At 37.9% G+C, this 16,624-nt stretch overlaps 1 protein-coding gene across 2 annotated transcripts in view; it reads left to right on the top strand.

Annotated features, from left to right (window-relative positions):
• Positions 1-16,624, top strand: part of slc9a7 (solute carrier family 9 member 7) — a 49,336-nt gene that overhangs the window by 16,943 nt on the left and 15,769 nt on the right. For both annotated transcript variants that reach the window (XM_022216049.2, XM_022216050.2), the window contains exons 10-12: positions 1,205-1,318; positions 2,182-2,293; positions 2,379-2,532. In XM_022216049.2, the coding sequence (XP_022071741.1) occupies positions 1,205-1,318; positions 2,182-2,293; positions 2,379-2,532 (380 nt within the window). The remainder of the gene's footprint in view (positions 1-1,204; positions 1,319-2,181; positions 2,294-2,378; positions 2,533-16,624) is intronic.

The raw sequence follows: 16,624 nt of genomic DNA, 5'->3' as shown, positions 1-16,624 counted from the left end.
TTACATCCGGTTTCAAATCACCAGCATGCCGAAAACTAAATTCCAAACTCAAGGCTTCAAAAGCAGTCCGCAAGCCAATGTGTGGCATCACTATATGAAAGTAAAGTCAACCATCAGCTCTTAGGTTATCATTTTTGTAAATGTAGTGTTGTTGTTGTGAAACTATTCAATGTTAGTGGAGTTTATGTAGCATAGTTTCATTATGAAAGAGTTACTAAAGGGTCAAAAAGGTTAGAGGCCTTCCAGAGAACACATGTTTACACCCCTAAAAGGTTTTTGGTTTAGGAAAGATGGAGTCAGTCTTTCTTACATGGTATGGACAACTATGCCATAAGGTTTAAACTTATAACCTTTTTACAGGGAGCCAATAGGAAAGGAGTTTATGTTAACTTGAGTAATGGGTCCTTACTGAATCAGAATGCAATGATGTAATTTTAGCATAAATTTATGGACAACCCATATTCAAGGGTAGAATCCAGGTATATAAAATATCCCCATCAACTGTCACTATGTTCATTGTCTATATACAGTCTTTGGTTTTATATTTTCGTGACCAATCCAGCTGGACATGTGTGTCAGTGCATGTGAATCCCTCCCTTTGAAACTGTTGGCAAACTGTGTTCATAAACATATTAAAAGTGAACTCCCATGCTGCACTGGAAAAGCAGAAGTGCAGTCCAGTGTTTAACCTGTCCCCCAAAAAACAAGGAATTTAAAACCAAACTATTTTATTTATGTGCTGTCATTTCATTTCAGCTCAGTGAGAGTTACTGCCGCTGTTCTTAATTTTCTGAACTGCTGTGCCTTCTGTACTCATGTTTGTTTTGCTTGGTCTTTGCATCTGTGTCCCAACATAAATCTACTCCGATCCAACTGTGGAAACAGACAAACACGGAGTGGAACATACACAAGATGAGAGCAGTTCAGTGTATTTTATGGTGATAACTTCGCCTTGTAACTGGATAATTTTTTGCTAAGGCTTGTGTGCACAGCCTCCCTGGTTGTGAATGAATATGAAGAGAAGGGGAAGGTTTAAGCAACATGCATGTTTTCTTTTTTTTTTTTCTTTTTTTTTAAGTCTGAGATACTCCTATTCTAGTGACATCCAGAACCTTTAGAGCTCATCTTGTGGATGTTCTTTAATCCTGTAACTATTTATTGAAATTGTATTGAAGTCATGCTGATTATGATGTTTTGTTTGCAGCTCTTTGAGGCCCTTCACTTCCTGGCTGAGAACTTCATCTTCTCCTACATGGGTTTGGCTCTGTTCACCTTCCAGAATCACATCTTCAGTCCCATCTTCATTCTTGGAGCCTTCGTATCCTTTCAGTGCCCAACAGGCTGTTTCCAATCTGGAATATCTCTTTCACAGACTTTTTCCATAGCTGCACATGTGATCCATAGTTGATGACTTGGAGACGGCTAGGATGTCCTTGTAGACGAGCCAAAGTGGATCCCACTGCAGAATTTTAGTGTCATTCACCTACAAACAGGTCATTTTAGGAAAGAAGTTTTGGATCTTTAATCTGTGGCTTAGATCAGGAAATCCTGCAAAACTGCAGTGCACCCACACCAGAAAAAGAGAAACACATCAGTTTCGTGTTTTAACATGCTTTTCATTTTAATGCGATGCACAAACTTATTACATCATAACAAGAGACTTTTCTTTCTGTTTATCTTAAACTTGAGACATGGTGAGAATCCGCTGTCATTGATGATGGATGATATTATGATAAGTCAAGTTTCCATGAGGAATGATGCTACCTCTGCAGGGTCAGACTCATTCTTCACCCTGTCCAGCCTCATGCATCTTCAAATCTGTCTTTGTGTTTGCACATGCATCACAATATCATCCATCACAGTAAATAACAGCAGAATCTCATCATGTTTCAACAAAAGCACAAAATAGATCGTATATACTTCATGTTATAACAATATTAGTTATTAACTTAAGTGAAAAATTTCACCAAATAAAAAGAAAGATGCTACGCTGTTATCATAGGATAAGTTTCTTGTTTTAACATGATCAGTTTGCATCTGTCAGAACATGAAAAGAATCTTGTTACAACAATAAACTGATCCATTTTTTACTTATGTAGCAGCAGTATGCTTTGTAAATTGCTCTCTGAATTTCTGCAGCTTTAAACTGCTTGCTTGAAAACTTCTTAACCCGCCCATCAGATGGCCATATTCATTGGAAGAGCTCTCAACATCTACCCGCTGTCCTTCCTTCTCAACCTCGGTCGAAGGCACAAAATCAAGGGAAACTTCCAGCACATGATGATGTTTGCTGGTATGAATAAAACAACCTTGTTTTGCTTCATTCTCTCCATTAAATGGGTCTCAGTGTGATGATTTTTGATTTTCACCTTCTGCAGGTCTGCGTGGGGCGATGGCGTTTGCTTTGGCCATCCGAGACACGGCTACCTACGCCCGCCAGATGATGTTCACCACCACGCTGCTCATCGTCTTCTTCACTGTCTGGGTGTTCGGTGGGGGAACCACGCCCATGCTGTCCTGGCTACACATCAGGTAACTAAATGCTTTCTAACTTAGAAAAAAATCTTCCTTTTGCACAACAAAAAAATTAAATAGTATTAGAGTTGATATCCACGGAGTATTCTACATTTACCATTTCTAGAGAAAGATCAGAGATAAATCAAAACTCTGACAAAGACAAACCTTGAATATACACAGCATGAACAGCTTTCTAAACTGTACTTACTACGACTACCTGATTGTGACTGCCCGAAAAAGGAAGGAAATGTTTGGGATTATTGTCTTTTGAGATCTAATTCATCTTTACTGGGGTTTAGAGATAAATGAATGTTTGAATTTGCTTGTACGTGAGAATTAGATCTTGTTGCAGTTCCATCTAAATCCATACGCAGATCTTTTCCCAAATTTTAAGGAAATAGTCGGAAAAGAGGCTCAACATTGACAGTTTATGGAGCAACCAAGAAATTATTGTTAGTTCGAGCAAATTTTTTTTTTCAACATTTTTCACTACCGTTTAAAAGTTTGGGGTCATCCAGGCAATTTCGTGTTTTCCATGAAAGCTCACACTTTTATTCATATGCTAACATAATCGCACAAGGGTTTTCTAATCATCAGTTATCCTTTCATCACCATTAGCTAACACAGTGTAGCATTAGAACACAGGAGTGATGGTTGCTGGAAATGTTCCTCTGTACCCCTACGTAGATATTTCATTAAAAATCTGCCGTTTCCAGCTAGAATAGTCATTTACCACATGAACAATGTCTAGACTGCATTTCTGATTCATTTAAAGTTGTCTTCATTGGAAAAAAGCTTTTCTTTCAAAAATAAGGACATTTCTAAGTGACCCCAAACTTTTGTGTGTATTTGTAGATGCATTATAAGCTAGAGGCGTAATTCAAAATATTGGCAAGTAAAGATTAAATTAACAGAAAATGTAGGCATATGAATAGAACTTCTGATAGAAGTTGACGCAAAAAAAGCCCAGCTAAATTACTAAGATATTAAATAGGACAAGTAAGATTTGAGACAAAGTGACTCAACTCAAACAAGAACAGCTGGAAGTGAGATAAGACAAAATTAAAGACCTAATTTGCAAAAAGAAGAGACATGAGGCAAGACTGATCTGCAGGTTATTCCAGGTTGCAGGCACACAGTGAGTGGAAAAACAGCCGATATCTGAAACAAGATCTAATCATTTGACTGTATTCAGAAGGGGATCAAATTAAGAAGGCAACAGTAATGGCCTCATAAATAAATAAATTTATTGTCTATAAGTCCAACCTCAGCGTACAGCTCACAGTGATGAGTGTTTTAACTATCAGCAGTTATTAATCTTCATGCAGAGTGATAAATAATACCGAAGAGCTGAAGCATGACTGTAAAAAGTGTCACAGTAATACTAGTACTGATAGAAAAGTTGCCTGAGTCAGCTGCTATGAAGACAAAAAAAACATGATTTATTCTGCTAAAAGAGGCCTTTTTGAAAATTTAATTTACCCATGAATTTACTCATTATAATCAAAAGTGACCTTCTTATTGATTTAAATTCCAAGATACTTGTACTCCATAGCTCTTTCACTGTTATTACTATTTATGGTAGAGATGACAGCATTATTATAGTCAGCATTTTGGCTCTTAGCAGGTGTTTCTCATTTCAAAAATGCAATTCAGTGTGCAGGATAAAGAGTGGTACAGCTACTGTGGTTTGGTGACCACAGTTCATGCACAGCCTGCAAACTACTGCAGCTGAAATGATAGAAATGACAGCAAGCAAGTGAAATAACCACAATTAACCTTCTACAGAAATTATAGAAAGACGTCATAGAAAGAGAAGTGACACCTGGCTGCTGGTGAGAAAGCTAAGCGTCAATAAAATTTAAAAATAATTTTTTTTTTTTTCAGCAGGTTAGCTGTTGTTGTCTTAAATGAATGAGAGACTAAATACAGTGAAGGAAGAAAAATAACTGAGCAACTAGCTTAGTAGTTTAACCACAATCAACATTTTTTATTTGAATGCATTCAATGCCATTTGTTTTGTTATATCTACATTTAAATAACATATTTGTGATAAATTGTAAATCATAATTTAATGGACAGACAAAAACGCTAAATGAAAACACAGATAAGAGGTGGAAGAATCCTGTACCAACACCACAGTGGACTAAAAGTCATGCATTTAAATTTATACTTAAGTGGAAGTATAATAGTATTCACATCAAAATATACCCAAGATGTTCTTTAGCAGGATATATTGAGCATTAAACAAATTAAATTAGTTTTAATACACTAATGTATGCCTTTTCTCTTTCAATTTGTGGTGGAAATGTCTTCATTCATGTAAAAGGACAAAGGCATGTGTTCTAAATGTTGAGGGAGACGTACCTCCTGAATCCACACTGAAGTCTACATCTGTGTACTTGAGAACAAGTACTTTTCATCACTCGATGTATTAAAGTTTAATTTCTTCAAGAAACCAGTCAAAGTAGAGATAAGATACTTATCTGAGAAGTGCTATGGTAATTGTTCTTTTTATATCTGGGCGTAAAATGATTGAAAAAGAGATGAACTGAAGTCATTAATAGAATCTGTTACTGAGTTTGCCAGCTGGCTTTAAAACTGCTTCTGCTTAAAATGCTTCTTTCTCAACATGACTGTATTTGCAGTAGAGCTATACAATAAATCATTTTATTCGTGAACTATTTCATTAATCACCAACTTTTCTAATAATCGAATAATCAGTATCAGCAACTTTTTAACCCTGTAAGACCCAAATATGGGAAAAAAATAGCAAAAATCATATGTATATATGAACCCAAATACAAGAAAATTTGCAAAAGATGAGCAAACAATAATAGAAAAAACCTGATCTTGTATTTCTGCAACACTGATTTTTACAGGGTTAAGAAGAAAAACGTCATCATCAAAAACATTTCATTCCAAATTCTTAAATGCAAATATTTTCTGTTCATTTGCTCCTCTATGACTAAATATCTTTGGGTAACGCTGATCACCATGTGTCACAAGTTTACTGACACTTTTTTTAGTCCAGACAACCGAACAGTTCATAAAAAACAGTCAATGCTTTAGTTAGTTGCAGCCTTATTCTGCAGTGTGTTTTTGTGTATGTACCAGTTTCAGTAAAGCACAGCTACTTTCTCCTACAACCACTGGTCATCATTACTCTGATTATGTGCTGCCTGATAGGACTGTCCAGGAGATGGGGCCAGAGTTCTCCACGGCTGCTTGTTTTCCATCTCCTGGTTCCTTCATTTACACCCGCTGGGACTATTGTTGCATTCACAGTGTTTTCCACCACGGGATCTGCACCGCCTCGCTGATCTCTTAAGCCAGCAGTGACACTGACTCTAATCACCTCGAGCTCGATGTGTCGCTGCAATGATTTGGTTTCTCTGCTATCAGTCTGCGTCGAGCTCAGCGTCACTTTGTTTTTTGTGTGACCACGATGCACTGGGAGCCGCTATTTGTCACGATAAAGCGGATTATGCGCCGATGCTGTGTCTGTATGCGCGTGAACATACTCTGCTTAATATGAGTAATGCCTCTTCGGACCGAGCAAGAACTATTGTGCTCAGTGGAGGTTTAGAGCGCTGCCAAAATCTCCCTGTGAGCTTGTTGCCACGGTAACCAGGACATGTGGCACATAGCAGGCGGATGTCAGCCGTGTATGGCGACCTGGGTTGATTTTAAGCAGTTTTTTTGACTTTTTGGAAATAATATTAAAGATATCTGTGATGTTGTTGTTTAATTAAACAGAAGTAGAATTAACTTCTATTTTCTGAATTGAATTAATTTCATTTAATTATATGTATTATCATTGTACTGGTGCAACTAAAAAAAGAATATCATGTACAACTTATTTTTTGTAATTTAATTTACAATTTCTATATATTGTTTTCTATATTAATTACACAGGAAGTGAAATATTTCAAGGTTTTTTGTTTGAATACTAGTTTACTCAAAATCAAATATCCTAATAATTTGAGATACTGGATTTCAATAGCTATAAGCCATTTGGTGATTAAAATGAGTCATCAGTAGCTACAAAATACAGACAGATCATTTAAAATAAACACAACTAACAAAGGGCCATACCAAAATAAAAAATAAAAAACATCGACAGAGTTAGCAAAACAAAAATAGATGTACCAGAAGCTGGCAGCAGTTTTAAAATAACGTAGGTGTAAGTCTGTTGAATCCATTCATCCATTGAGAAAAAGTCTCAATGTATGAAAACCTTCATACAAGACAGAGGTTAGCGCGGTAACAATCTGAACTCTTGAAGGATACACCGCTTTATCCTCACTAGGGTCGCTGGAGCCCACCTCAGCTGACTCGGGCGAAGGCAGGGGACACCCTGGACAGGTCGCCAGTCTGTCGCAGGGCTACATAGAAGCAATCGCACTCACATTCACACCTACGGACAGTTTAGAGTTATCAATTAACCTCAGCATATTTTTGGACTGTGGGAGGAAGCCGGAGTACCCGGAGAAAACCCACGCATGCACAGCGAGAACATGCAAACTCCATGCAGAAAGATCCCTGGCCCAGGCCGGGATTTGAACCGGGGATCTTCTTGCTGCAAGGTGAAAGTGCTAACCACTAGGCCACTGTTTAGCCCCAGTTGAATCCAATTCAATTCAATTCAGTTGTTGTACATGACGCTGCTCATGTGAGGCTTCTCATTGGACGATGGTTCAGCAAAGCATCTGAACACTTTTAGCAGAACTAATGGGTGGATAAGACTGTTGGAAAATGCCTTGAAGTAGAAGAATCTCATCAACAGAGAGATTGTTTCAAAATTTGCAAGAACTCTTGACATGTGGTTAAACAACTTGTCACATGTGATTATGGTTGTGCGTGTTTTATAAAGTCAAGCAGCCTTCCACTCCCTGTAGCTTCTAACATACCACTATATCTGCAACATCATTTCAACAAGTAGAAACTCTAATTTAAGATATCTGTAGTTACATTTTGACCAGTCAGAATTTTTAGGAGACATTTACAATGTGATTCTGCCATAAGGTTGTTTAAAAAGACAACTTACGGATCTTAAAATTGAGAAGTGAGAACAAATGACACCACTTTCACCATTTATGTGTATTAAGTTTCTCATTATAGACAATTCAGTGACTAATGACTAGTCTAGATATTAATAGTATGTAATTCTCACTTGTCATATTTCTAGTTTAAGGTCTCTTCAATCAAAACGTCTACATCATCCTTTTGTCGGTCAGTATAGCCTTCTTTAACCCTTGCCTCAGGTTAAATCAGGACCAGCTCTCCGTTTAAAGGGTTAGATTCTATCTGCCTATTAGTATTCCACCTAACAGGTTTCAGCAGAATAATTAAGCTGGTGTCGAGGAATACTCGACTAGGTCCTAACTGTCTTCTTCCAAACGTCTTACCCCTCTTACTTCAATAAATACTCTCTCACTAAGCAGCCCTCCTAAGTAGTAGAATTGATTTATTGACCACGTTTGTTAACGACAGCTTTCCTCTTAAAACTGTGGCACTTGTTGATATTCCTAGGTTCGTTTTAGAGGTTTGGAAAACTAACCCCAGGGGTAATGTTTAAATAACTAGTTGGATTAAAGTAACCTTTAAGAACCATTAGATTTAATGCACACAATCAGCTTAACTTTTTACCACTATGCAGAATAGGTGAATCATAATAATCTCATAAGACTTCTCTTTAAATGCAATATAGCGTTTTATTAAGCAATTATTAGCAGGGGCACAGCATTAATTCATGATTAAACAATTTCATTATTTCAGATTATTTCAAACTAAACTAAACTAAGCTGAGCGTACCTGAGAATCTTCTCTAATTAGTAAATTTAGGAGAGAGAGCGGACAGCGCGGCCACCGCTGTTTCACCCAGTCTTGACCTGCATCTGGTTGAACTCCTCTGTAGACCAGCAGACTCGGTACGAAGTCTTCTTTGTGGGCAGAGGGTGTTCTTCCTAGGCAGGGGGAGTGGAGAGGTCCCGATAGTCAATCGTTGGTCTGGCAGTTATCTTTAGTAGCAGCTGGAACACAAGTGCGGGCGTCTCAGCTGACTTCTCAGTCGGATGGTGGTGGTGGAAAGCCCCTGTCTCATCAGGCTGCGGTGGGTCACTGGGTCCTCCAGCCCCTGGAGTGGAGCAGCCCTCTGCTGCTGCCTCCTGTGCCTCTCTGGATGCCATGGGTGCTTGCCTCTCTTCATCTCTTTGGACAACTGTAGACCTCTCAGGACTCTCCTTTCAGCAGAGTGTGGTCCTCGCTTGTTGAACAAAGTCAGAAAAAGACTTTGCCTCCAACGATGTTCTCAGCGAACTCTGAAGCCTAAGTCCCGCGTTGTCTTCACGTCTCTTGGGCAAAAGGGTCCGATGAAGATTCTTCAGAACTCTGGCGATGCTCCCCGGCAGCTCCGGCGAGCAGCATCTCTCCCCTCCGGGGGAGAACTCCGAATTCAGTGTCTTTGACTCTCTCTTTTTATAGTGTCATCCTCTAATACACACATCTCTGGCTAGGTACGCCCCTGACACCGTCTAACTCATGCAATCAACTTATCACATACATCAGTAATACAGAAGTCATGGTTTTACAGCAAATACACAGCATCCACCTTCCGTTGTTAACACACACACACACATTGCTTGAGACATGTTGCCAAGACCATATTTGGCCACAGAACTTCCTCAATGTCCTCCTTTCTGCAGTGTCATGGTGACTTCTGCTTTTTGCCCTACACACAGCTCAGAACAGCACAGATTACTTCCATTCAAAACTCATTTAGTTACACTGAATCACTTTTTAAATCATTCTTCTTAGCATGATCAAATAACTCATTTTAAATCATTCTCTTCTATAGCAATCATCATTTTCAGAATATATATCAGCCTATTAAAATCATTCTTGCATCAAGCATAAGCATAATCATGTGGTTAACTTATATAGTTTCTCATTTTAACTTTTCATTGGTTTGCTTAAAGCTTTTATTTAGGTGGTGGTTGCTCCTGGGATCTCAAATAACTAGGCCCCACTTGACACTTTTAAGGTATCTTAAATTAAGTTGTAGTCAAAATGACCTTGTAGATATCTTAAACGGGGATTTTATCTTGTCAGAATGTAATTCAAATATCTTGACTTACGGTTTTGCCTCGTAAAAATGACATTGCAAATATCTGTAATGTTAATTAAAACCCAACTTTTAAATGTTAAAATGGCTACTCACAGTTATGACGCATCAGAATTAAACCGTAGATATCTGAAACTGGAACGAATATTAGTCAGAAATGTTAATTTTGAATAATCAACTACTACTTTCAAAAGTTGAAATGGGTTGCCTTATTGAAGACCAGTCAGAATTATACTGTTGATATCTGCAGCTGGAATTAATAGTAGTCATAATTCAATTGCAGATATCTGTAATGAGAAGCCCCACACACGCATAAATGGTGAAGGTGGCATCATTTCTCTTAAAGCGGATGTCATAGTGGATGTCTGAAATGCTCTTTTTGAGATGAATTCAGTCTAGCTATTACTTTAAATGTTAAAATTGCTCGCCATGACTGTGCCCCTCTGCAGCTGCATAAATTTGCACATTTTTACTCTTTATGGAGGACACTTTCAAATCTGTGAAGGATATTAAAACAAACTTCTTACAGTCCATCACTGAAGAATGTGTCTCCCCTTTTCTTCATGTTAAAGATGAATTTTCAGGAAGTCATTTATAAGTATTCATGTCAGAGGCTTCTGGCTGTGAGGATCATTAGGCAGCAGGGTGATGTGATGCGGGATAGAAAACAGCTGGTGTGAGAGGAGTCACTGCCGTTATTGGATTTTTGATGGATGGTCTTTAGCAGGCAGGCGTGCGGCTTATCTCGAAGCTCGGCAGTGCAGTCATCAGTCGAGAATCAAGATCCCTCAGTGCTCACAGTGGAAGAAGAGCTGCTAATCTCTCAACTCCAACCGGGGGACTTTTCGGCCCTATCTGCCCCGTCATCTGTTCAGTGTATTTCAGTGTGATGTCTCAGTAATGAGCATTTTGAGGAAAGATTGCTGTAGTAGTTTTTTAGCTTGGAGTGTGGTCCAACTTCCTTTTTAAAGGAAGGAAGGAATTCAATCTTAGGTTTTAAAGGAACCTAAGATTGAATTTTGCAATTAAATACTGATGAAACGCAAAACAACTGACAGAATTGGCAGCGGTAGTCAAAATATGAGTCTGAATGTTAGTTAATATGTGAAAGAACTCGGCCAAAAATGCTGAAACAGGTTTTAAAATGATTCTGAAAGAAGCAGAAGTGGTGGTCAAAATACAGTTTATTTATTGAAAAACAGTGAAATTGAAACCAGTTGTATTTTTAACAGATATCACAGTGAAACTTCCAGAGTAAGTTACTTACAATCAGTCAATCCTTTCTCTATTCCAAGTTTTCTGAAATTTAATGCATAAATGTAGAAATGAATGTAATAATGCACCGATTAGCATTTATCTCCAGAACAGAATTCAGAACTGTGCATGAAGCCAGCTTCAAAATTCTTCCTGTTTTGGTGACGTATTAGAGTCAGAGGTTTTTACTCAGGAGATTTCTCTTGTTATCGCTTCATAAATCAAGAAATACTGCCAGCAACCAAGAAAGAAGTCAATTTTCACCATGTTTGGGAGAAAAATACGCCAGTCGGGTTATGAATGATGTATGAACAAACCCCTAGGTAAAAAGCCTTCAGAATATAGATAAGAATAAAACAGGCGAGTTACATTCCTACTGAGGTGGAGATTTCTGCCTCAATGCAAGAGAAAAAAACTCAGTTACAAAAACAGCCTTTAAAGATATATGTTGTACGATTCCGTACATTTTGTGTTCATGGGTGGAAATTTTAACTAATATACTATATTAACATGAAATGTCCCCAGTTGATTACTAACATTAAAACGATTATTTCATATATATATATATATATATATATATATATATGCAAATTAAGTATTATCTCATTAATATACACACACATTTTAAAAATAGAAAAAACTTAAATGTGCATATAGATTTTGGATGTTTGTTATGGAGGCAAAGATCTAGAAATTGAGCGATATGTGACAATAGCATGTTTCAGCCTGTATTCTCTCACCTCAAGTGAAACTACTAAATGATGTACGACACAAATCTAGAAAAAAATTAGCAAATAAAATAAACATTATCTATCTATCAAAACTGATGTATTTCTGCAGCCGTGGGTTTTACAGGGTTAATTTAAGCGCTGAGTGAGGCTGAAGTAAGTGAAAGTTTAAACACTGAGAGGACAAAGGTGTGAAGAATAAATCTTTAAATGACAGCTGAACTGTGATCACTGATAGCAGATGAACGCTGTTAATCAGTATCAGATGAAAGCTGCAGAGTTATTCATTCAATTTGCCAACACAGAAAACAGCTGAACTGAAAGTAGAAGAGCTGCAGTTAGTTCATCCATCATTATTTTTAATGTGTGAGTCTGAACATCTGCTGAGCCTCGGTGCCAAAACTGAGGATTAGTTCATGTCCTCAAAACAGAGGATCATATCTGTCTGAGATAGTTGCTAATTATTGTTTTAAAAGTTATGTTATTGGCCTTTTTTGTGCACAGTGGAGAGAGAGAGACCAGAAACATGGGGAGAAGAGTGGGGGGTAGACTTGCAGTAAATGGCCATGGGCTGGACCTGAACCCATGACTGTAGCTCTTGTTTATGGGTCACTCAACCTGTTAAGCTACAGGGGTGCCCTCTAATTATTGTTATTAAAACACTGAGTGGTCACCATTATCTGCTGTAACTTTTATTTGCTGCACTGTATTACAGTACTGCTGACAAGAACAATATGCTTCTAACTTTTCTTAAAAATACAGAAATGTTGTAATCTGTATGCAAAATCCATGTCTGATTCTTGAAAAATAACATGCAATCACTGTTTTTAGTTACTGTTTACTTAACTCATAATCCTTTGCAATTGAAATCTATTTGTCAAGGGAGACCTGGCCAAGAAGGCACACCATTATAAAGTTACAAAAAGTTAAACAATTCAGCATGATAACAACAGACAAAGGACGAAAGTAAACCACATCAAAACGACCAAGGGATTAAAGATGCACAAAACAAAATCCAGCTTTAGAATATCAATTGTGCTCTTTAGTTGCACAGCTTTTTATCTGAGCTTTGAACTCTCTCATGAGAACAAAGTCATTAAGCTGCAGTGTGTTGAAGGTTATTCCATGACCAGGGTGCAGAATAGGAGAAGTCCTGGGAACCCTGTAGAGCAGCAGTGAGAATCAGGACAGCGTTTACCCAGTGTTGCTTTGTGAATGTTTACTGGTGCTGCTGTCTGCTTAGGCTACATGACAATGAAGAAACAATAATGTGTACTGGATAATGAATTAGATTTTTTTTTAAAAATAGAGAGAGCTGTGATGCACAGTAAAGGCAGCAACGTGTAATTACAGCAGTTTGCATATAAGTCGCTCAAGAACGTAGTCTGTACAAGCATTTTCCTATCTGCTAAAGTAAGAAGGACACTATTTTGACAATAAAAACACAGCCTAACCTTCAGCTTAGTCACCAGATGCCAAATATATATCTATACATCTTCTATGGGTCCTATCAACCAGATATTTGTAGGAAAAGTGTTGAAGTTTTTCCAATCCTAAAGTTAAAATGCTGCAGTATTTAAGATCTGAGGTAGAGGTCTGGAAAAGATCATAAATTTGTATTTCTTAGTATTCAACACAAACTTTAAATCATGCAGTGATAACTAAATAAGGAGCAGTCAGCAAACGTCAAAGAAAACAGAACTGAATACACTCGTGTCATCTGCATAGAGATGCACTTTAACTGTATTCATGCCCTTCCCAAATGTATTTAAATTAGCTCAACATTCATTGGTGGGCAAATTTATCGTGTTGAATGATGTTCCTTTAAATGTGCTGAATCTAAAATGCTGATCTGACTAGTGTTTGTGTTCCAGTTCCTCTTATGAGTTTCCTTTTTTGTCTTTTCTGCACAGACCAAATCTCAGTTTATGAAGAATCTGTAAACATGTGCTTCAGGTTTTAATGCACTTAATGCATATTGTTTATGATGTGACAGATTTGGGAACGGAAAAAAATTACAGGAAGAGCGACGTCAGCATGGAGAGTGGCAGTACCTCAGGTGCTGTATGTGAACGTGAACAAACTGTCCGACAGTAGCTGGTGTTGGGAAAGCGTGTGTTGTCTTCGATGGGGTTTTTCTTCTCATTGTCTGCTTCTGTATTTTTCTGGTGAAGGGGAACATTGGGCATCTATAAAGGGCCATGGAACAAATGACAAACTGTCAAAGACCGAGTTGGATGGTTTAGGGTCAGAATATTTTTAACTGATTTTGCAGCTTTTAAATCAACTGAGCAGAGAGTTTACTGCATTACACGCCAGCCTGCTTCTGCTGGAGGTGCTTCTTCTTTTGAATTTACTGTAGCATTATGCAATAAAGTGCTTCATTCCAGGCATTTCTCTGAATCAGTTGTAGTTTTCCTTTTGTCTCTCAGTTGACTGTCCACTAGTTTTTCACACAGCAATGCAAAGAACAAATCACACTCTGTAACCCAGAAGGAGCTCAGCAGGCTTGTGTGAACTGCTCTGAAAAGTACTTGCAAAAGACGAAGGCAATGAGCAGAAACCGAGAGCTGTGCCAAGTCGTGTGTCCGTTTTTTACTCTGCTCGGGATTGCGTGTCCTTCCTAGACGACTGGAAAATCGTGCAAACAAAACTGCTTGCAAGGAATATTTGATGGATTAAAGGGGAGTAGAGGATGTTTACAGGATTAGGATTAAAGGTTGGTGGGTGAGCTAAAGTCAGTGGAGCACTCTGTTACATAAGTATGCAAGTATATGAAGATGTTTTTGTCTTATCAGAAAGGAAATGCACGCTGGGTTGGGTCTCTTTCTCTTTTGGTGGCGTTTTGGTTAGCGTGTGTTGCAACCTCAGGTCCGTTCCTCAAACATCCTTCCTGATTCTGCACTTTGTTTTTGCAGATCTTTTGACCTCTGTGCAGCTTCCTCTCCTTGAAGATCCTCATTGCATGTTTTTGAGAAAGGAGAAAAACCTGAAAGGCAGCTGAATACTCGCGTCCTGCGCCGTCTTAAGCTGCAAAGATGGAAAGCAGAGAGACGCTGCAGTTACTCAGTCACTCTGAGTGGATGCTTCCTCTGTATGACAGTGGTGGAGAAGTCTAAAGAAAACTACAGCCATTATTTGCACCCTCGACTGTACAGTACCAGGAGCAGCATAAAATGTAACCATAGGCATTTTTCTGCCTTGACCTCTGTCCACGAGGATTAGAGTCGGCTTACGTGAATTAAAATCTGCTCGTGTTCAGTTTTAATCCTTCTCTGTTGGTAAGATACACCGGGAGAAATTATTCATGACCAGCTCAGAAAACTAAAAATATATGTGAGTGAGATGAGAAAATGAACCATGAAAACATCTGTACAGTAAAAAATTAACATCAACCGCAGGTTAGCTTGACTTAGCCCAAAAAATGAAGACAGGGAAACAACAAGGAAGATGCCTTGCAAAGCATTGATATTTATGTTAATTTACAACTTTGATTTTGTACAGATTAAACAGCCAAGATATAATAAGTTAATTGGTGAACTGAAGTGCTGGAAAAGCAGATTTTTAACCTTTAACCTCTGGACAGAAACTTGTCTTGCTGTTTCTGGCCTGTCTGGAAATATAAAATACACGGCTGCTGCTGGTAGCTTATTATACAGATATAAAACAACACATATGAGGGTAGAATTGATGTTCTTATTTAATTCTTAGAAATAAACCTTTAAGTAGTGGTGATTTAAAGATGCTACACACTAAAATGAATTGGGTTAAAATAGTTGATGTTTTGGTTAACCCTCGTGTCGTCCTGTGGGTCAAAATTGACCCGTTTTAAAATTTGAAAATGTGGAAGAAAAATATATTTTTACAGTGAAGCTTCTGATTTCCACATTTTCAACATTTTTGGGAAATCTTTGAACATTTTTTGGTGGGGGGGGAGAAATGTTAAAAATGTTTCTTCAGAACATTCACAAAAAAATATCAACCAAAATCCAGCAAATTTCACTGGATTTTGGTCGATTTTTTTTTTTTTTATTATTATTATTTTTTGTGAATGTTCTTAAAGAAAATATTGAAAGTTTTACTGATATATATGTAATCACTTTAGATATTTTAGGATTTTTGGGAAGATTTTTACTCATTTTTAAAAAATATTTACAATAATTTTCTTGCCAATTTTGGGGGATTTTTTTTTAAATAAAACTTTTAAGGGAAACTTTTAAGGAATTATTGGAATTTTCTCCCAAATTTTTTTTTGCAAATTTTCAGAAATTTGGGGAATTTTTTTTGCTGAATTTTTGGATTTTTTTCAGACAAGGAAACACTATTTTTTGATGCTCGTAAATGAGGACAACAGGAGGGTTAACATAGCATCACTACCACCGGGCCACCAACAAATTTGAACACAATGGGTTGTTGTGACTCAGAATTGGTTCTAATACATAAAACTGTGCTCAGGATGCAAACTATAGGGCAGCCGGACTGTTCTTCAACTCCCTTCGCAGTCATTGATTTAACTCCTAAAAGCTCATCTCTGTACATCATTGGACATTTTCTCCGCGAAGATAATCCTTTCGTACTTTAAATGAGTTAGTGCTAACTCTGCACTATTGCCTCCTCTTTGCTGATCTGTGAAGTCCCTGCCTCTCTGTCCACTCACTTCTCCAACTTTTATTACATCCCGAGCACACCAGCTCTCCTATGAGTTTCAGACTTCGCTGCGCAACACAACAGCAAACTGCAATATTGTTCAGCCACACATGCTCGAACCAGAAACCACATCTGAAGAAGAATAGGTTGTTTTCTCTTGTTGGAATTGCAGGCTGTTTTTTCGGGATGGGCCTGGAACTTTATGTGTGATCCGAGCAAAACAACCGCCTCTCCTGTAGAACCTGTTTGAGGTACAAGTTCTTCCTGCGGGGCAGCTCAACACTCACTCGTTAAAGTGTTGTTTGTAAAGTGAGGAGAACAAACAACATTTTTTTTCGGCACTTTTCTCTCT

The sequence above is a fragment of the Acanthochromis polyacanthus genome, chromosome 4, assembly GCF_021347895.1.
Source record: "Acanthochromis polyacanthus isolate Apoly-LR-REF ecotype Palm Island chromosome 4, KAUST_Apoly_ChrSc, whole genome shotgun sequence".
Lineage (NCBI taxonomy): Eukaryota > Metazoa > Chordata > Actinopteri > Pomacentridae > Acanthochromis > Acanthochromis polyacanthus.
This window is presented reverse-complemented; position numbering and strand designations above follow the sequence as displayed.